The sequence below is a fragment of the Tinamus guttatus genome, unplaced genomic scaffold (genome assembly GCF_059628265.1).
Source record: "Tinamus guttatus ecotype Peru unplaced genomic scaffold, ASM5962826v1 Tinamus_guttatus_pri_ptg000145l, whole genome shotgun sequence".
Taxonomy (NCBI): Eukaryota; Metazoa; Chordata; class Aves; order Tinamiformes; family Tinamidae; genus Tinamus; species Tinamus guttatus.
In genome coordinates, this window is record NW_028288679.1 from 363,903 (window position 1) to 386,082 (window position 22,180).

General features: G+C 35.3%; 1 protein-coding gene across 2 annotated transcripts in view; it reads right to left on the reverse strand.

The window, feature by feature from the left end:
* Window positions 1-3,314: 3,314 nt before the first annotated feature.
* GBE1 (1,4-alpha-glucan branching enzyme 1) overlaps window positions 3,315-22,180 on the reverse strand; it is a 140,458-nt gene continuing 121,592 nt past the window's right edge. Inside the window, exons 15-17 of one of the 2 annotated variants that reach the window (XM_088522068.1) lie at window positions 14,030-14,140; window positions 12,074-12,136; window positions 3,975-4,049 (exon numbers count right to left, since the gene is read on the reverse strand). In XM_088522068.1, coding sequence (XP_088378194.1) covers window positions 3,993-4,049; window positions 12,074-12,136; window positions 14,030-14,140 — 231 coding nt within the window. In that variant the 3' untranslated portion in view covers window positions 3,975-3,992. Of the gene's footprint in view, window positions 4,050-12,073; window positions 12,137-14,029; window positions 14,141-22,180 lie in introns of both variants that reach the window. The other variant, XM_088522067.1, reaches the window with a different exon arrangement.

Here is a 22,180-nt window from a genome sequence, read left to right on the forward strand (position 1 = left end):
ATCCATGACATACAGCCCTTCTGCACAATTTTTTAAAGTGAACAGCACTAGTTCATTCAGACAAACGATCCTGGAAAGAAAAATGTATTTTCGTTTTAGACCTGATATGTGTAACTGGCTTTCCTCATTAGTCTAAAAACATATTTTTTCTGCTGCCAGGAAGGGTTTTCTTTTGCCTGCCAAAATAGTCAGAGAAACAAAAGTGGGATGAGTAGCTGATACCTCAGAGAGCTGCGCTGCCATTCAGAGGGACCTGGACAGACAACTGGGCGGTGAGAAACCTCACGAAATTCTACAAGGCCAAGTGCGAGGTCCTGCACCTGGGGAGGAATAACCCCAGACACCAGTACAGGCTGGGGATCGACCTTCTGGAGAGTATCTCTGCAGAGAGGGACCTGGTGTCATGGTGGACGACAAGTTGACCATGAGGCAGCAGTGTGCCCTCGTGGCCAAGAAGGCCAATGGGATCCTGGGGTGCATTAGGAAGAGCGTCTCCAGCAGATCGAGGGAGGTGATCCTGCCCCTCTACTCAGCCCTGGTGAGGCCACATCTGGAGTACTGTGTCCAGTTCTGGGCTCCACAGTACAAGAGGGATGTGGAGCTGCTGGAGAGAGTCCAGCACAGGGCTACAAGGATGATCAGGGGCCTGGAACATCTGCCCTACGAGGAGAGACTGAGGAAACTGGGCCTGTTCAGCCTGGAGAAGAGAAGGCTGAGAGGGGACCTGATCAGTGTCTATAAGTACCTCAAGGGAGGGAGTGAAGAGAATGGTGCTGGCCTCTTTTCAGTGATGGCCACCAACAGAACTAGAGGAAACGGCCGGAAACTGAAACACCAAAAGTTCCACAAGAACTTAAGGAAAACTTTCTTAACAGTGAGGGTGACAGAGCACGGGAAGAGGTTACCAGGAGAGGCTGTGGAGTCTCCTTCTCTGGAGATCTTCCAAACTCAGCTGGGCTGCCACCCTATGCCATGTGCTCTAGGTGTCCCTGCTGGAGCAGGACGGTTGGACTAGATGATCTCTAGAGGTCTAAATGATTCTTTGATTTAAAATGATTAGGAGAACTACAGAGGCATGAATTGAAGAGGCATTAAACGCTGCCACCCAACATGCATCTTTAAATTCCCTTCTCTTTTCATTATCCTAGAAAACCCCAAACAAAAGCTGACCCCCTACTTATTACTGAAGACTGATTGCCTAACAGGACTTACATTAACACAGGTTACAGAATACAGAAAGTTTGAAAGAATACTTTGTATTTAGTCTAATACCACCAATATTAATAAGGAAACAATAGCAAAACAAAACTCAAAATACCTATTTCCTTAATGTACTGTCCAAATACAACCTGATGTGAGGTTTTAAGTTTTTTTTCCTATGCATTTCAATGATTGGTGGAGAATATTTAGGAGAAAAAAAAAAAAGGGAGTTCTGTTTACAGTCAAATGGCATGGGACAGTCAAACGGCATGATTAGGGACCAATTTTAATCCTTAGTATTTGGGAAAGTGATTATTAGAAGGCAATTTTCAGAGATAATTCAATTAAAGTATCCTTTACTATTACATTTAATTAATTAAATAAAGTCTAGTTACGAGGGAGGAGACTTAAACAAGTAGCAAGCAACCAGATGAAGTCAGAACATAGGTGACATAACAGCAAGGAGGAGGGAGTCTTAGACTAAGCCTTGCAGTGTGAACCTGACAAGACTGGAACAGCAGTAGCTGAATTCCTCTTTATAGGTCACCACTGAGCAGGAGGGAGAAACTGACTTTCCATGGATAGTGCAAGGGAGAATTTGGCAGGCTTACATGGCAGGCAGAAACACATACATTGCTACAACATACACATAGACTCTGAGAAAACCCTAATTCTTATGTTTCCTATTTTCTTTTTCCCTTTTAAACCAATCTTCATGCAATATGCTTTTATTACTCCATTCATTACATCAGAGAAATACCTATACCAGGGAAATAATCCACCATTCTCACTAGAGTGCTTCTGACGCAAGAACAATTCCTGATTTTGAGATGTGCCAATATTCCCATATTAAGACTGGGCAATAGTTTTACAGTACAAGCAATGAAAACTATATGCATTTATGCTTTTTACTCAAGTTTATTGGTATGTAATTTTATACAGTTTTTACTTCACATCACACATTTATTCCTTCCATTGTAAAAGAAATCTGACAAGTGCAATTACCTTGCATTACATTTTGAAACCTGGAACTGCTACTAGTTTAAAAAAAAATCTACAAAACATTAGTAGATCAATATAATGTAAATATAGCAAATAATAATTATTTTTTAAAGTTTCAGTATGGAGAAAATATCATTTGACAAAAATAACAATCAGTTCCAGTTGTTAGAACAGCTGAATGTGTTTTCCTTTAAACTTTCAGTGTATGGGAATGCTTTTCTTAGCCGACTACCAAACAACGATAAAACTGATACAGGAGAAAATGAACCATGATACTAAACAGTGTTTTAGTGCTCTCCTCCAATACAGAGATCAGACTAGGCATATTCATAAAGTCCTTTCAATATTAAGCCTCCCAGAAGATTGTTTTTCAATGCTGTCCATCATACTTTATTTATTATCCCATCACCCATCATACTTTCTATTTTGCCGTGAATTGTACTAAAGTACAACTAATCATCCCACAAACTGTGAGAAGATTTTCAGTATTGACACAATTATTCGGTAATCAACACAATGGCTGACAGAAGAAAATGGGTAAAAGTATGGTTTGGAAATGGTCACGGACATCTTCCTCTTTGGCTGTTTTAAAGTTAGAAAACCGAGACTTGTACGAAACAAGACAAATTCATTTTAGAACCCATTTAAATATACTTTAAATATGTAGAGTAAAATAAAGCATTTTAATTTGGTATGAACTCTACAGAATATTTTGTAATACATTTTCAAATATACAGAATCTTACTCTTTACAAAAAAGCGCTAGCTTTAAAGAACTCACTTGAACAATCTTAGCAGCACTCTATTAATTAAACTATCTTAAACTTAGCAAAACAAAACAAAAATCTTCTTTATGAAAAGCAGTGTTTCAAAAGTTATAAAAGTGCAAGAGCATCATATTTCAAACTGAATGACAGCTTCTGAAAATTATGAAATCAGTATTACAAGGTATTGACATTACTGAAATAAGTGAAGAGGGAAAAACAAATTTAAGAACATCTCTTGGCTTGGTATCGCTGTAGTAACAGCAAAATGCTCCCCTTAACTGAGTATCTCAGGGGGTCTAGTCAAGTGCCTTTATTTTTTCATCTGTAACAAGTGAAGTGCACAAAGTGATATGATCAGCAGCAGATAAGCAGTAAACAACAACATCAGCAGGTCAAAACCATTATACCTGCCCCTTTGGCTGTCTATCATTTTTGTGAATTTCTAATTAAATAAAAAAAATAGCAGAGTACAGTCCTCTCAAAGGATTTTTTCATCCATCATTTGGATAAACATCTTTAATTACATGTTGGACTTCACTGAAGAAGAGGAGCCCAAAATGAGGTCCCACAAACCTTTAAGTTTGCCTTTCAGCCAAGAAGTTCTGTTTCACTTAGTCGAGATACTTACTTTTAATAAGAAGTATCTGCTATATAATGAACGTTCAAATTCAAAGTGATAGAGGCTTACACAAAATTATAAATTTTAGGAAGCAGGACCATGCTCAGTAAAGCTCTGTAAACAACAATTTAAGAATGCCAGCTGCTCTGAAAAGTCTTAAGGGTAAATTTTGCAATCTCAGATCTACAAAGACATTTTTCTTCTACCTCAATCATAAAGTTTCCTCAAAACAGATTCTAGCAACTCGAGAGCTCTACAATATGTGTCAATATTAATCTTATATTTTAAACACCTATAATACTATATTTAGTTTCAGAAAGCTTACTTAGAGCCAAAGTTTTGTTATATTTTGCACTAGCACAGCACTTCTATGACTTGTTTCTTCAGTGAAGAATATCCTTATCTTCAGTTTAGGATATCCATATTCTGAAGCACAATGGCCACTCTGCTGGGAATGTACACCTAGTAAAAAGATAACAGGAATAGCTGAAGAGAGACATGAACCTCACCAGATACAATTTCTAAGTAAAAGCATATGACACACAAAGGAAATGTGAACTAATTTGTGCAATGTGTTGTTGACATTAACCATATTTAAAGTGTGATTACTGACTCTTAGTTCCCTGAAATTGAGTTATACAAGATCCTCTAAAAGTTACAAGCTTAAAAGACAACTTAATTAACTTAATTGTAGTCTTTCTTCTCTCTCTCTCATATAGTGATACATTTTCAAGCCCACTAGAGGGCCTCATATGATTTACAATGTTCAATTAAAAAAAGTCTCAAGGGCATCTAGGTCAATAGATCTTAGAATAAGCGACAAACTTTGACAATGGCATTTTAACAGTCTTCTGCTGTGAATTAAAGTTGCCCCAAGGTCCACGATGTCATTTCGTACAGGTAAATACCAGCAATCTGACACAGGAATGTATCCTTCCCACTCCTGACATTTATGAAGTTGCAGCATCTGAGCAATATATTCACTCTCAAATACAAATATAGATTCAATATAGCCACTAAGTGATTGCATTTTTCTTTACTCTTTTAACATAATTGCCATGAAAAAAGGTTGAAACATAATCAAAAGACTTCTCATATATCACAAGAGAGCATATGACAAAATATTTTACATGATATTCATTCTGAGCAAAAAAAAAAAAGTCACCATCTGTAAACAAGACTGGTAGGTACTACCTACCAATTACCTTGAAATACGGTATTCCATCAATTGTCAAGTGTAAGAACATGTTTTCTGAACAAGTCAATAAAAACACAATTATAAAAGGTAACACAAGATTGGAGATTATTGGCTTCATTTTGACAACATCCTCTTTTAGACCATTCACCACACCTTTAGAATGTCTAACATTCTGCAATTTCAACTACCTTATCAGCAAACTATAGTCTGATGGTGTGAAAGGCCCTCATAGTATGCAGAAGAGAATAATGCAAGAGAGCAAAGAGCTTTAGAAAAAGAACAACTTCACTGAACCAGACTGAGGCATACCCAATATTTTCTGAAAGGCATCGAATACAATGATTTCCCCTAAAGTTTCAGTGATAAATAGCTGCTACAAATTGCGCAGGGGAGGAAATACTTAATCAACTGACTCAGAATGTCTAGATAAATGAGATTTCAAAATTGTGAATGGAGAAATTCAGTGCTCTAGATTTATATGATGAAGTTGATAAGAGAAGGAAATAAGAATATTTTTTTCTACAAAATAGCATGTAAGAAGCTACTACAATTATAATAACAAAAATCAAAGACAAGATATAATAACAGTTAACTAGATTATGGTTAATAGTAATTTCAGAATTTATGTAAAATATTATGTTCTTACTGATTAGAACTACTATTTTTGTTTTGTCTGCAGGTATTTCTTTTCTTGGCTGGGTAAATTGAAATGGGTTTTAACGCTTACTGATTCGGCAGTCTTTTAAATAAATCTTAGTTGAGTTAAATATGACATTATCTTCTTTTCAGTTGGTATCATTAGTCAGTGTAATCACCTTTAAGACTTAAAACTGTAAGAAGAAAGAAACAAACACAAAAAGGACATGAATAATGAATACCTACCGTTGTAAATTAAATATTCATTCCCCTACTGTAACAATGTACTTTGAAGGAAAAGTAGTAAGCAATGGGATTTGTTTTTCAAAAAATCTGAAAATACCACCGCTATTTTAAGCAGCCAGAATAAAGATCACTTGGAAGGGAGAGATGGGAGGGGAAAATGTGACCAGAAACTGATTGTGTTTCCCAGAGTTCAATGAAATCTGGAAGGTTACCTGTTTAAGGCCCAACACTTCTTAGCCTTCTGCTTTCTCACCTGCACTTCCTTCTAATCCGACACCTCTAATCCCAGTGCTCCTGAGATTCTACACTCCAGTATCCTGTCTTCTTTACATCGTCCTATCACATATTTATACATATTGATTAAAATCCCCCACAGTTGTTTCTTCTCCAGGCCGAACATCCCCCGTTCTCACAGCCTCTCCTCGTATGAGATGTTCTGGCCCTTAAATTATCTCTGTGGCTCATCCCTGGACTTGCTTCAGTAAATGCATGTCTGTTCTGTACTGAGGAGCACAGCACTCAACCCAGAACCTCCAGATCTGGTCTCACCAGGGCTGAGGAGAGGGCAAGGATAATCTCTCAGTGCTCTCCATAATGCAGCTCATAGTACTGCTGGGTATTCATTCCCATAAGGATGCCCAGTTCACCTTATTCACCAGGAACCCTAGGACCTTCTCTGCAAACTTGCCAAGAGTGTATTATTTGTTTTACCTTCAACACTTCTCTCACTACCACTTTTATACCACAAATCAAAATTCCTTTTTTTTTTTTTTTTTTTCCTAATTTCCTCCTAGACGTAGACCCTACTTACTCATGCACTACACTATAAAATTCCTCTGCCCCACTTGAGGACCATCACGCTTGCTGAGTTATTGAACTCCAGAAGCCTAGCAGCAGCAGTGCTCCACCCAGGTGTGGAAGAGAAAACAAAACACAACTTTTTAAAGTAACTTTTAAACGTTCTTAAATTACATTTGTAACTAGTGAAGCACTAAGTCACAAAAAATAGGAAGAATAAGAACTAGTCCTTTCACATCTTGCAATGCATTCTGAAGCTGAGAAGGGAAAGACTCTAGAACTATGCCAATGTCATGAAGCACTACTGGAAAAATACCCACTTTGCTTAGGTTGAACTAAAAGAATCATACTAATGAAGAACTTTCAGGGAGATGCAACTCAGAATGTACCTATGCAGACTGTTCTCTCTTTGTGAGTCAGGTTGGACAGCCCAACCGCTATTGACTGTGAGTTAGCATGCACTGGACTGAGCACTAACGCCAGCATTCAGTTCAAAAGCATTTCTGTATGCCTGTTGCCACCAAGGTCTCATCTAGGAATTTTGAAAAACAGTGTTCTTTCTTACTCCTCTATTTGGCCAGATGACTGTATCACTCCCAGGCAGTTAATTATTGGATCCCAGTACAATATGCCTTCTACTGATACAACTGCAGTGCAACACATACAATTACAATCTTAAAGGAAATAAAATCTAGTAGAGAATGTGGCTATAACACAGGTTAACATGAAAACACTTTGTCTTCGCTTCTGCTTACTAACATCTACTAATTAATGAGTTCATGCCTCAGAGCATTTGATAGTTTACAATGTCCTTCACAGATTTTCTGAAATTCCTGGAAGAACAACTGCCCATTTGTAATGAAGACGGACATTCTTAAGAGCTGATCTAAGGACAGGGGAAAAAAGCACACAATGCACATGCTGCTTCACTACTGTATATCCAACTACAAGCTTAAAAAAAAAAAAAAAAAAAAAAAAAAAAAAAAAAAGAGACCTGACAGTGCTTTTGAGGGCACTGGGTTCCAACAGGTGGCTATCTGTCTCTAGTTTTAGCTTTCTTTAACACAGTAGGCAAAAGTTATTTTAAAACTCTTGTGAGACCCTCCGCTGAGGACAAGAAGCAGAAGATAAAATTGTGTAACAAACATTAGCTGTGTTTTGAAAGGTACTCAGTGATGAAGAATGGCAGGGTAAGAACATTAAGTATATTATCAAGTGAGTCTATTTTTTGTTACTAACCAAAGGGGGATCCCTTTTCTGACAAATTACTAAATAAAAAAGTTCTTGAACCTTAAACAATTCCCAAAGTTTAAATACATTTAAATAATACAAAGACTAAGGTAAGAACAGTAAGGGATGTAAATTTAGGGGAAAAAATGAAGTCTGGAAAAAATTACGAACTTATACTCTCTTGATCTGCCTCTAGGCTATTCCTTCACTAGTAATTTCCTACATACAGGCTTACCAGTTGTTGATTCCTTGTTTCAGTTAATTTGATAGCATGTCACAGGATGCAGCGTTCCGTTCTCTGCTAATACTACAAGTTTTTAAGATATGCCACTCAGTAATAAAATTACAGAAATTCATTACTGATGGGATAAGTTGAAAAGAAGGATCTTACTGTATATTTGATTCCAGTCATTTTCAAATGCACAGATATATAATTCATAACTAAAAGCAGATAAAAACATGCCTTAATTAGTGGCAATGAATCTCTTTCAATCAAAGCCTCTAATTGAATCAAGAGCTCCGTTTTTTGTAGTATTTTAACCCACTATTTTGTAGTATTTTAATCCACTGAATACAATATTCAGTATTATAAAACATATGTGCAAAAGCATATAAAAAAATCTAACATCCTCAGACACAAAAGCATGAATGCTTCTATCGCACTACTCAGTTCCGTCTGCCTTAAATACTGAAAAACGTAACCATGCTCTTCTTGCGTTTTCTAGGTTAAACCACTTACGAACTTTTTAGGTCTTTAAATTATTTAGGTCCATGCAATAGTAAACTATTTTAAAGATAATTCCACTCACAACAGGTATGTAGCTATATAAAGCCATCATTCCATTCAACATGGCTTCAAGTTTATCCAGATGCTTCAGGATACAATTTCTATCCAACTCTGATATATTTCTATTTCTTGGTGAGGAGGGTTTCAGAAGTTTATCATGTCCTCCCATTTCCTTTCATGTACTGTGTATGAATTGCATGGTTTAAATTGCTGCCTTCACTCACGTGACTCAGGATTTTAGATATCTCAGTGAATTAGCCTTTTGCTACCTACACCAATTGCCTCATTTTCTTCAACTGCCATACAAAGACTCCACTACGTTAGGAAAGCATGAAAATACCAATAAAGACACATCTATAGCAACACTCAAGGCCTTCACAATGAGTACTGAGTGGAAGATAGGGAAGGGAGAACCTCAAATCTATGACAGGGTGAACTGACTTGGTTGTGAATAAAGTTTTTGGCAAAGCTAATTTTCAAAGATTTAATTAACAATCATTCATATGCTTTGTACTCCCAACAGAGTATTCATTAGAAATAAAGTGAAATATTTGCAAGTTGAATTCTCAAGAGTAACAGCACGTGATGGAGGCTAGAAATGTTTGTAAGTCAAACGTAACATGGTTTTTTGAAAATACTAAAGAGGAAATAACATACTGCTTGTCCATTTAAACTAGAGCAAGTTTCAGAATCCAAGGTAAAGTAAATCCTACACAAACCAAGATTTATGGCATAACATATATCCACTTTAATACACATATAAAACATTTTTACAGCCACTTTTCCACCAATATACATGGTGTCCCCTCAAGACCATAGTCTATTCACATGGGCTATCTTGCAAATAATGTAAAGCAATGAGAGCTACTACATGCCAGGAACACATACGCCCACACGTTCCAGTCATATAAATGTGCATTTCTTATACTTCTCCACTGTAAACACCCAGCTAATTTCCAGAAACAAGAGACTATAAAAGCCAATAAGAATTTCTCTCTCAAATAGAACTAAACACTTATGAGTAGTTTTGTGTCTTTAATCAAATACACAAGTACTTGAAGAACAACAGTTCCTGCAGCTAGAAGTGGGAAACTCACATTAGATATTTTGGAAGACCACACGTAGCATTCACCAAATAAGTATTTAAACTAACAAACAAATCCCAAAGAAAACAAAGCAAAACAATCAAAAATGCAGCAAAAACTCAAGTCCTGAATCTGGCAATTGCTGTTCTCAGATTTGTTAGAACTATATTCAGTGTCAAGTGTAAGCACCAACTGAAATTGGCTGGAGCTGCAACAAACCACTTGAAGGTTTTGGGGAGGGGAAAAAAAAAAAAAATCAGGGCCTAAAAATCATTTCAAGGTCATTTTGCAACAGATGGAAGAATTACTGAACTCAGAGCTAGATCAGGCACTACAGAAAAATATTTGACAATGCAAATTGCAGGTGGTAGATGCAGAAGGCAATGTCAGAAGAGTCTGTGCCAACATTACTTTAAACTTTTAATTAAAGCGAGGGTTCTAGACATCTCATGTCTCTGCATCACTACTAATTGTCAGACACTGACGCTATTTCTAGAATGTAATTAGCCATCAATAAGATACACGATCACTTTCCCCTTCTGCTTGTAATTTGTTATATAAAAAACTCAGACATTTTGGTTAGATACTGCATATGACAAAGAAAGTATGCTTAAAATAACACGAAGTTCTATCTCCATTGTTTTTCTATTTACAGCTATAAGACATGAATATGTAGAAAATCATTTATCAGCTTGTCTTGCTTCATTTCTGCACTGTATCTCAACATTTCTCTCCCATTCCCTCCTACACTCCCTTTCTGCAGATAGTTAACTACACCATAAAACAAAACAAAACAACAATGCCACACCCTAACACAGGTGTCAATGCAGGCAAAAAAGAAAGAGCCAGAAAAAGACCAGACCCTAGGAGCAGGGAAATCTGAAACCTACTTGTTTCTTTTTAGGCTAATAGGAAACAATTAAAGAAAAATGTATAACATATCTTAATAATCTGAATATTATATTTGCCAATGATATAACATACTTCACAATATTCCATTCTGCCTGTTTATGACAATGGAATATGCAGAACAAACAGTACTGTGAAGAAAAATGTCAACCATGGAGAAAAGTTGTATCTGTTTACATACCTAATTACAATTACAAATCTATGTCCCTATCTATGATTATAAAGACATTCGGCTTTTGATGTAGAACTGGTACACTAAGCATACTATTGTTTTCATATGAACATTTACTTCTGATATTTTGGTCATTTTAATACTATTGATACTAAAAATACAGACTGATTTCTAGCTATACTCTACAGTAAAATTCAGTCAGAAGCCTTAACAAGGATTGAGATAAAGGTAAGTATGATGTGCGTCATTAAAAGAAAAGTTTCTTTCTCTCCTTTCTCCTTTAAAAAAATAGCAGTGAAGTTTCATGTCCAACCAATAAGGTCTCAACAAATTTCTACATTAAGGCGCACTAGGGTATCTGATAGAAGCTGGTATGTGTCTGTTCCATTTAAGTGCTTACTAGAAAACAAACAGGCAAGAATTCAAAAAGCACACAACTAAAAAAAGTCCCCCAGAAAAGACTATTGGGTGAACACTATAGTATAGATCCACCAGAAAAAGCTGTAGTAGAGAAGGACAACTTTTACAGTGACGAAAAGGTTAAAACCTTGATTTTATAAAGTTTGATTATGTGGTAAGCTACACACATTTATACAGGAATTAACAATCCCGAACAGAGCAAGCTGTCAAATGGAAAAATTAGATTATTTAAATCAGTCTAATTACAGTGGACATTTTTTGTGGATTTGTATATGGAATTGTCAATGTACCTTTGATGATTTTGAAATCTGACTTTTTACAACATTACTGAACAGGACCTCAAGTGGCTAATGGTGCTTACAAAGCTTACCCTCCACCCAGTTTTCCTTGCTCCAAGTATTTCATGTTTTTCTTCTTTCATTCTGCAACGTCACATTTAATGTCTCTTTTATTAGACGATATTTTTAGAATGAATAGTGTCACATTTAATCTCCTATTTTATAATGCATTTTTACTACTTAAATTTGACTTCAGCAGCAGAATTAATATCACATGTGATTCCAGTTGGCCAAAGACCTCTCGGTCATTTTTGTTGGCATTTGCTAACACCTTCACACAATGTTAGGCAATCATTAAAAATATTTCTCACAAGTTTTGAGGCAAAAGGAAAAATAAACTTTTTGAAATGAGAAACTTCTGAGTCTCATGCACTATTTAAGAATAAGATAATGACAAGGAAGAAAAAAAGAATGCTTGGATTTTATAGGAAAATATGCTTGGATTTTATAAACCTTGACTAATTTTTGAGCAATTCCTCAGCATAACTAGATTATCTAGCAGATGAGATGTAAATTGCTATTTACACTAGTGTTATTGTAAAACAGCAACTGAAGGTGTTTACTGTATCTTCTTTCTCACTTCCAGTTCTATCTTGTTGAGTTTGGTCTAGTTTTTCAGAACTTTTTCCAATTGCTTTTGCTTGGTGTCCTTTTACTGGCATTTTACCTCTATGTAGTGCTTGGGGCATCTCTCGGGTTGTTGACTGAAGCTGTTCTGTGAATTGGATTGCTGAAGGACATAAAGAAAGAAATTAATGTGACCCATGCTGCCGGGTTTCTATCTAGCCTAGAAGTGCCATTGCCATGCCACAGTTTATGCTGCAAAGTGCATTTGCTGCTTTGCTTACTTGTTACATGCTGCTTCTTCCACATGCTCCTAGCAAATTGCATCTTCATATTTTGTCACACTTTTTCTCCCTTGAATGACTTGCACTCATCATCTAAGAGTCCAAACGTGAAATATACATTCCAAAGTACAGTTAATTAGCTTGCAAAAGTTATTAAGTTAGTGGCAGATGCTCTCCAATGACTAGGACAAGGTATTTGAACTATTCACATGAAGCAAGAATTCTGGAAGCATAAACCTGCTATACAGCCTTCAAGAACGAACTCTCTTCGAGACTTAGTTTCTCTGTGTGGAAATGAGTATAAATACTTACCTACAATGCAAGTGCATTATCACATACACTTTTAGAAAATGTTTCCAGGGTCTTTTTACACAAAGAATAACGAAAACAAAACATTTTTTCCCCATGTAATAAGGCAGTTTTAAAACAAACCAACTAAATAAATGCCACTACCCTGACCACAATGAAATAGACCAAGTGTGGGGGTATATGTGAGACACGACGAACTTTGAAATTACAGTAAGTCTCTGGAAAACAACTTTCAGTAGAAGTGTTAAGATATGACACTGGGATTTGATTTCTCTGCATATGAGAGCTATGGCATACATGGACCAGTACACACACTCCATGTTTGTATTCTATTACATTATAAATGTGCATATGAATATAATGTAATGTATATATTACATTATAATTATGAATTATAATGTATAAATATACACACTTATTTGCAAGTGTGTATATATCTATTAACATACACACACCTCACCCAAGCCCTCATCTATACACGTGTATGCTTTAGACCTGGAAGTCAACAATATAAGTTTCCTCAGAGCTTTTCTAGGAAACTTTGTCCTAACCCATATTTTTTCTTTCCCTAGAAGAGAGGAAAACTACAGCCTTTGTGAAGCTTAGTTTCTATTGAGCTCATGAACATTAGTAGAAGTTAACGTATACACACACATGCACCACACTTTTTTTTTTATACATATACACGTAAAAATGGGAAAGCGACAGACTTATAAATTGTTAACTATGACAAATGATTATGATTTCAAGAGTGATGATGAAAGGTAGTTTTTATTAGTTACCATCTCAGCTAAGAAAAATTGTATGTACTGATACATCTCCCACTTTATTTCAAGTGGGAAAGCCTTTGTCCATTATTTATACCAGTTTAGGACTGGAAACTCTTGAAACTATTGATGAAAATAGAGAACAGAGAATTGTTCTGCCTCGCAAAATTTTTCTGTAAACTAAGGAGGAAAAAAGCCTGTTGGCAAATGCATGATTTGATCTAATTCATATTTGTGGATTTGAGCAAATGATTTTAAAAAGGCTTTGCAAACATCAGGTTCTACAGAGCTTTAATCACAAAACAAGCATGAAGATGGAGCTTCTCAGACATGAAAACACAGCAAATGAATGATGATATTCAAAATGACAATTCAAAAGCATATTAGAAGTTTTTCATGCATATTTACTGGCAAAGAATGTTTTGTATGCCAACCTCTTTATTCTACAAAAGTGCATGCAAACTTAAATGTAACATTAAAAGAGAAAAAAACAGTTAACAATATAGGTCATAATAAATCATAAAATTGTCATCTCTACTGCGTAAATCCAAAAGATGCTTTTGTGAGAAGGAGAAAAAAAAAAAAAAAAAAAGGTAGCAGCAATGCTCCTGGAACAGACTCCATATTTCTCCAAAGAAATTTTAAAGTCAATCAAATGAAAATACAAAAATAGAATGAAAAAAAAAAAATCTTGCTTACCATAAGTGAATTATGTCGGTAATTGTGAGGATATTCTTCAGAAAAATATTCTGTACTGTGGTCCAGTCTTTGATGTCCTCCATATTCTGGAGCATCAGAATCCAGAAGGATCTTATACTTAAAGAGAGACTATTAAGGAATTCTGCCAGATTAGTGTTAAGTGAGAAATTATTTGAACTCAAAATAATAAAACAATGTTGCAACATATTTTATACTAATAGAATCTGCTTAAAAGAAAAAATGGGGAGAGGGGAGCGAGGAAAATCAAGCTAACAAAACTTTAAAGTAGTAAAACATATAGAACACACAGAAGCTATAGGATATTTTGTCTTAGAACAGTCCCAAAAAGAAAACATTTACAGTATATTTTGAAATCTTCTATGAATGATAAATTTTAATACTATAGTCACTTGTACAAATATGCATTTATATCTACTAAGTAAATTAAAAATGGATTATTAAAATTAGTTATTTTAATTTAAAATGGATTTTAAAAAATACATATAATTACAATCAATGGTCAAAATTACGAACAGCTGGGATTAACAAAATTTTAAAGTCTGTCAAAGAGCTAATGAGAAAATGTAATTTTATAGAAAAAAATATTAAAATATTCAAAACTTCTTCCAGAGTTTATCGGAAAAAAAAAAGACTTTGAATTATTGTCGTGTAAAAGAACAAGGGTAGCTTGTTCTTAACAGAAGACCTTCTAAAGCAGAAGTATTAGCCTGACCACAGTTCTTAAAATAAGTTATTTTATAGAGTGTAACAAAGTTTAAAGGATTGCATAACTATAAAGTTATTTAAAAGGATTCAAAAAGCCCTTCAAAAGTCAGTTTCAAAACTCAGTTTATTCTCATCTGGGACAACAATAAAGAAAATTTTGATTGTATGATTATTTCTGGCACAGTTATAACTTATGCTCAAGGTTACTGGAATACTTTGCTATAGAATTTTATAGCCTATTATATGTAGCTCTCAAGTTTCAGTAATTTTGAATTTCCTGGTTTGGGAATAATTAAAACAACCTTGCTTTTTTTTCCCTCAATAAGTTACATAAATCTATGTAACCTACCTCTTCCTCCCCACCATGAAATACGAAGAAAGAATACTGCTCTACAATCCATAATTTACTTCCTTAATTTTAAACCATAGAAAAATCTTATTTTGAAAGAGTTCATACTTAAAAGGATTAGAGCAGAGTGAAACAAATACTCTTGCATTCATTGATTCCTAAATTGCTATAGGGATTCTGTGTTTGCTCAAGCTTTTGATAACAGGCCTCCCCAATAATCTGCAGATCTTAATACTAGAAGAATTACTCGTATTTATGTCTTATCTACTTTATTTCTATCAGCTGATGAAGCAGGTCAGAAATATTTCTGAAACAGACTTATTTTTATACACATATATACACATATGCATATACATATTTAGCAACAAAGACTACTTAAGAAATGATATAACCCTAAGGAACACAAAAGTAAGAGTACACAATTTCACACAAATATTTCAGTCATTTCACAGATATTTGCATTGGGCTTGCTGACAGAAGTAGAAAAAAAGGGATATAGGTACAGATGAAAAAAAAAAAAAAAGTTGTCAATTAGCTATTGAATGACTATGATAAGAAATCTTCCCCACAAGCATCTGTTGCAAGAAACACAGACAGAAAAGTCCACAATTGCCACATCTGTTTTTCATTTCTACCAAAAAAAGAGAGGACAGACCGCCTAGTTCTCTAGCATCATTTTAAACTTTCTTATTGCCTTTTTTTGATGTTAGGAAAGTTATATTGCCCGCTTTAATCGTCAACACCTTACGTGAGCAATAGGCACATGTATGCACACAGGCACATCTCCTTCCCTCCCCTATATTTTAGAAGCATGTCGAAATTCTATTCTTTTATTGTCATGTTCAACACACAAAAACAGCCTACAATTTTTGGCTACTGTCTCTAATATCCTTTCTAGCCGAGCATCAGCAGCGGTTGATACTACTCTGCTATATATTTTATATAGCAGAGTAGGAGTAGGCAGGGGAGTATCTCCTTAAGCATTTTATTTTTTGCTTCTGTGATCTACAGAGTGCATTAGATTTAATAATTCATCAATGTTGCCAAAAAATGACATTTCTAATGATTCCTTTAAAATTATTTACAGCTATTGCAATTGTCATGGCTATGCTAATTTTAAAATAAATCAGCTCATTTCCTTAATCCAAGCTATAAAAGTACGGATAACAATGCTGCCTAGCAATTCAAAGCTGTAATGCCACTGCCTCCTCTCATCTCACTATATAGCTTTATCTAGAATGCATATAATTAACTAGATCCTGCAAAATGGAGTCAGAAGATCCCAAAGATCTTCACCAATTAGACATTTCTCAGGGAAAAACCCTTGGTTTGTTAAATATACCCAATTGGTTTCCAACTTAAGCCTCATAGAAAAAATGCATTTCACGCAGCAGAATAGCTGTTTCTGGACACTACCTTCATGAAAAGATAAAATGGTTTCACAATTTAATTATGCACATCATAAAAGCATACTTCTTTCAGCTAGGTACTCCTGAGAATACTAGCCTGTATTCTGACCAAGGGAGGAGGGCAGGGAAGAAAAGGAGAACAATTTCTGTTCAAAACGATGGTAAATTTCCTAACACGGATACTGTAGGAAAGCAGCAAAAGCAATGAACTCTTGCATAGGCAGAGCTGGAAATGGAAAGACTGTCATTATCTGCCACATTAATTACTGAATTACTAAGCTTTTATGAGATGTTTTGAAATGCATATTTTAATGTAGATTTTTAATTTAATCTTATACTTGCTTAATGACACAAAAAACATCACTAAGTAAGCGTAAATCATAAAATGGAATAATTTGTATTTTGTTTCTCATCCTTTAATAGTGAAAAAGGAACCCAGTGCTATTTGTGGGGGTGATAGCATAATTAAGCATAATTAAGAGGTTTGTGAAAGAACAGATCAGAACGTCAGATCCTTGTGTGTTGAGCAGGAAAACCACACACACACAAATCAAACACGTGGTTTGTTTAGCGTTCATATACACACTCCATATATATTCTGTTTTGAGTCTCATGAACATTTGTCACAAATTAAATATATCAATTACATATATCCAAATAAAATTAAGAACATTGGGTCTTTTGTATTATACCTAATAGTCACATTGCACAAACTTCTTGGCTGACAGGTTGCTCATCAAGGCACAAAGTCTGGACCAAACTGAGCAAGACTAGAAGCAGAGCCAGGGTTGCTAAACACATATAAAAAGACTAAGTCATCTTGATGGCTTCATCTCTATCCTTTCATAAACTGTTTTACCAATAGGATTAGGTTAGACTTTATTAAACAATGAAATGTTTAAGCACATACACCTCTAGTTCTCTGGTATTTTCCACACATAGACCCAGACCACACACATACATACATTTATCTGCTTCTTCATTCTATATGTAAATGAACTCTCATTCTTTTACTGCATTTCCCAAATTCCTTAAAGAATATCTAAAAAGAATGCTCTTTTTATCCCTTCCTGCCATTTCTTGGCTTAAAAAAAAAAAAAAAAAAAAAAAAAGGGATATAAGTTCTAGTGATACAAACGGGACAAAGCCAAAGCACAGATCAAAAACTGTACTTCACTTAACTGAACCCTGTTACTTCATGTCTCTATAAAGAAATTCTTTAAAAATGAACTTAGGTTAGAAAGAAGATAGGGACAGCAGACTTGGAAAGCTTTGAAGTGCTTTTGATACTGTAAGCAAACCTGGAAGCAGATGGTTCTTCTAAACCAGACATAGTGACAGTAATAGTAATAGTGGCATGACCTCACTCCTAATCCAGCCCAAAATTATGAGGATATGGCAAGATTAAACCTATTTATTCCCATTACACATGGATCAAAAGACACACTCACAAGTAGCAGCCGAAGTATACCTGGATGCTTTGTTTGGGGTATTCAGGAAAAGTTTGTTCCTGTAAAATCAATAGTTTGACACTGTTTAAGAACCCCCCCAATTACTGTACATTGTGGATTTCTGAATAAAGATGCTTCAGTGCTCGTGCAACAAGAGCAAGTTTTCGCTCTCCACTCGATACTACGTAGCGCAGGGGAGGGGGGAAAAAAACAAGCAACGCTTTTTGAACATGGAGAACTGAAGAGATAAAATACACTGTTTTAGGGGAAACTTAAAGGACTTTGCACCAGCACTCTAATCCAGAGGTAATTATGACAAGATGACTTTTCCCCTTCAAATACAACTCATAAGAAAAAAAAAAAAAAAAAAAACCTTAATCACTAGCAGTCCTGTTGAGTACAGTAACATCAGAGCGCTGACAGCAAAAGTTGTCTTATGCAGTTCAACAAAGAATTAAGAAATAAGCCTCTGCCCACGGAAAAACAGAAGAAAACATTTTAAATTTAAAATAAACAAGAAAATTCCTAAATCAAGATGTATTGCCTAGGTGTTCTTTTAGTAGTTTAAAAATCTATCCTGTTGGAAGCTGCATGTTTTCAGATTTTCTGTCTTATGGAATCATTAATACCCTAGCAGCAGTGGTATGTGGGTACAGAAGTAAAATTATGAAGCTGCTAATCACTGTGTTTTAATATTAAAGAAATGTTAACAGCACTCACAACTTGTTCTCCCCTTTTTCATAGGCAGAAATTAAAGTTATTCAATTTCCATACATGTGAGTGCCTATTTGCTAATGCCTTTGCCCAAAAGATAGGAGCAAAATTTTACCAGAGTTTTTAATAGGTGGTTCTTTAGCAACTAAAGTGAGATTTGCATGTGTAGCACATAAAACCAGGGCCAACACCATCAGATGCTGAATATTACACTGCTTCTCAGTACAGTTTGGGTATACAGATACACATAAAATAACGGTGTAAGATAAAAGCTCCGAAATAAAAACCTTTAATTAATGAGTTGGATATACTTCGAAAATGAAAATCCAACCCTCAAACTCCAGGAAAGCAATTTTGCTTGACTTGGATGAAAATCAAAAGTCAACATGACAGCATTGTACCAGCATTTCTTCTTAGCCTTGTTTTAGGTACTGGCATATACAATAAGTAGTCCACTTTTGACTGGGGTTCAGCATTGTAATAGTTGGATTTGCAGAAGTCAGCTTGAATAAACTGGCACAGCAGTGTAGAAGAACTCACATCAGCATTTATTAACTGAATATTTGAGTCCTTCCAACTTTGCTCATTACAAGAAGTCAGTAAAAGGCAACAATGTAGAAGAGTACAAATTGTTAAGGGGCTACCATTTTGAAGTGTGGTTTAGAAACCTATCATTAACACACCAAGATCTCCCTGTGGTACTCTGATTTAGAGAATTAAATACAAAAATAGCTTCTCCTGTTCTTTCCCCACATTTCTACAATTCAACATTAGAAACTACATGAGGCAAAAATGAGATGCATAGATATTGGTTTCATATTGTAATTGAACTTTTCATCGTTATCAGTCACTGGCAGAAGTTTCAATGTCCTTAAATGCAATAGTGAAATAGGTTATCAACATTTTTTTTTTCCTGTTCTTAGGCACATTTCTCTCTTCTTCAGGTATAAAGCAGAGGTCCACATATAGTAGGTATCTAATTTTCTCTAAGCGAATTTGTCTCAGGAACTAAAAGAGAGTTCAGTTACTTATTGTATTGCCTAGACAGGTGTGTGCATGTGTGTGTGCATGTGCATATCTGTTCATCTTAACTCAAGGCTACTCTAAAAAATATGAAAATGGAACAGCTTCTATTTTGAGGAGTTCATAGAACGAGCTAATTCACCACTTCCTCCTAAAGACTAAAACTGATTGTACACAGAATCAGAGAGACTGCAGATAAAAATCAAGTACAGTACTTTAAAAGTGCCATTTTGCAGACTGTGACATGGTACGCTTACTCATATTCACTGAACCAAGAGTGAGCAGTCAATCTGAGTCACGAAAGTGATTCACACTTTTGGGCATACAGCTGCCACACAGAAAGAGAGCACATATGCAAGCCCATGCTGCTCCATATATTTGCTGGATCCTCATGTTCACTGCAAGAGACTTAGTGAATCAGAAGTGTCTACCTTAACATTTAAGCTTGGTAGTACACTTTCAGAGTAGTCCTTCTCAGAGTCCTTTACCACACTTTGGTTTGCACTTCAAAGTGGTCTTGGTGCATTTGAACTAGATTCCCCTCAGATGAAGGGGAGCCAGATGTGCCTGTGAAGCACAAGGTGCTCCAGCTGTTAACAGAAAGGCAGTCTACAGGACTAGAACCAAATCCAAAGTAAAATATTCTGTAAAATGCAATATACAATACTCTACGAAAAGCAAGAACAGATAACCTATCCTAGCTGCAGTTTTCATTCCCAAATTACTACCTGTTAAAACAAAAGAAGATATCCTGGTAATAAGTTAATAATGAAAAACTAGACAAGGTTAAACTAGGCACAGCAACCCCTGTATAACTGACAGCTATTCGTCCTCTAGACAGACTGAAAGATACTGGCCAACTAAAAATACTAAAAGATAAGGCCAACGATCATGAAAGACCTTATAATGGTTGTTAAAGTATTTAAGGCTGTTAAAAAGAATAAGAATAGCCTTCAAACCTATTAGACAAGCAGATAGTTAGAATAATTAATCAAGATAGAGCTCCCCTGTTCCTCCTTTCTCTTCCTTTCAGAAAATGTGTTTTGGAATATTTTGATGAGCTTCAAGACAAAATTATTAAAGTGTTTTTTCAATCAATTTAGTACTTAACTACTATGCTATAATGCTGAAACAGACAAACAAACAACCCCAAGCCCTGTACTTTTTCTTCTACCAGAAAGGTAGACATGCAGAAGAAAAGAAGCTGAAGAATTACAGACAGACAATTCTTATTAGCTGTAGATCTTGCAGAAAGAAAGCTTAAAAAAATATGTCAAATTCATAAACCCAAAGTTTGTTCCTAAGTAGGTAATCAAAACCACTTGTTAAACAAGAGCGTGATGATTTACTTTCTCATCCCCAAAGGTAAAAAAAAGAACATAGCTTAAGTATTTATTTATAAAATCTTGAAGTTGATTTTTATCCACTCTAACTCATTCTGTTCTAAATTTCATTTACTCTTAAATCTATACACTCACAAGAATCAAGTCTTGTGTTTCCAAGTGCCACTTGCACACAAGGCTGAAAACAAGAGATGTGAACTACACTCAAATTTTCACCATGCCTTTCAGGTTCCTCTTGATGGGCAACAAGAAGCCAAGTTTGGGGACAAATCTTTTACACCTTGTAGAAATCAAAGGTCCTATGGTTTGGAATCTTTATTACTTTAGTAACCATAACTTTTAGGGAATGTTGATATTTACTGTCTTTCTATATTTATTTGAAACATTTCTTCTCCTGTAGAGATAACAGGCAAAAAGCACAGCTTTAGCTAAAACTTGTTGCCAATCCAGTCCTGCTGGAATGCAGGGTCTTCTCCTGTCATCTGTGCTGCAAACTTAGCAGCTCACAGCTCGTTTCATACAGTATCGTATCCCTCCTTTTAACTACTGAGAGTTTCAGCCTCCATTACCAATACAGGCAATTCTTTCAATTCTGGTGTGGCTTCTGCTAGTTCTTTCACATGTGCATTTCCATTCACATAGTTTGTTCATGCCAGTAATCCTTCTGTTCCAAATCTATTATTGTGTGGCAGATGATAAAGCTTGTGACGGTTTCAGCTATGACATATGACCTAAACCAGAATTTAAGACAATACCGATAAACTCAAGCAATGCTTCAGGGTGAACGACATTAGCTAGGATAAATGCAAAATGCTATGTAAACAGTAATAACAAATACTTAATTGTGTAAACACAAGATGAGAGGAAGAATTTAAAAGATAGGAAACAGTTATTAAAAATAACACGTGATTACAAATGCCACATGCTGTGGCACAAACTGTATAGAATTAAAGTTTAAGACATGAATCTTTCTATTCCTTCAGAACTGGTAAACTATCAGACAACTGTGATTAGTTTGGGGAGTAGACTTCAAAAACAAAAAGAAAAAAAATAAAAAAAAGGTCAAAAAAGCTAATTCCATAGGAATGGCGTAAGGACTTTAATAAGAGAAGACTGAAGAAATAGAACAGTGTCAT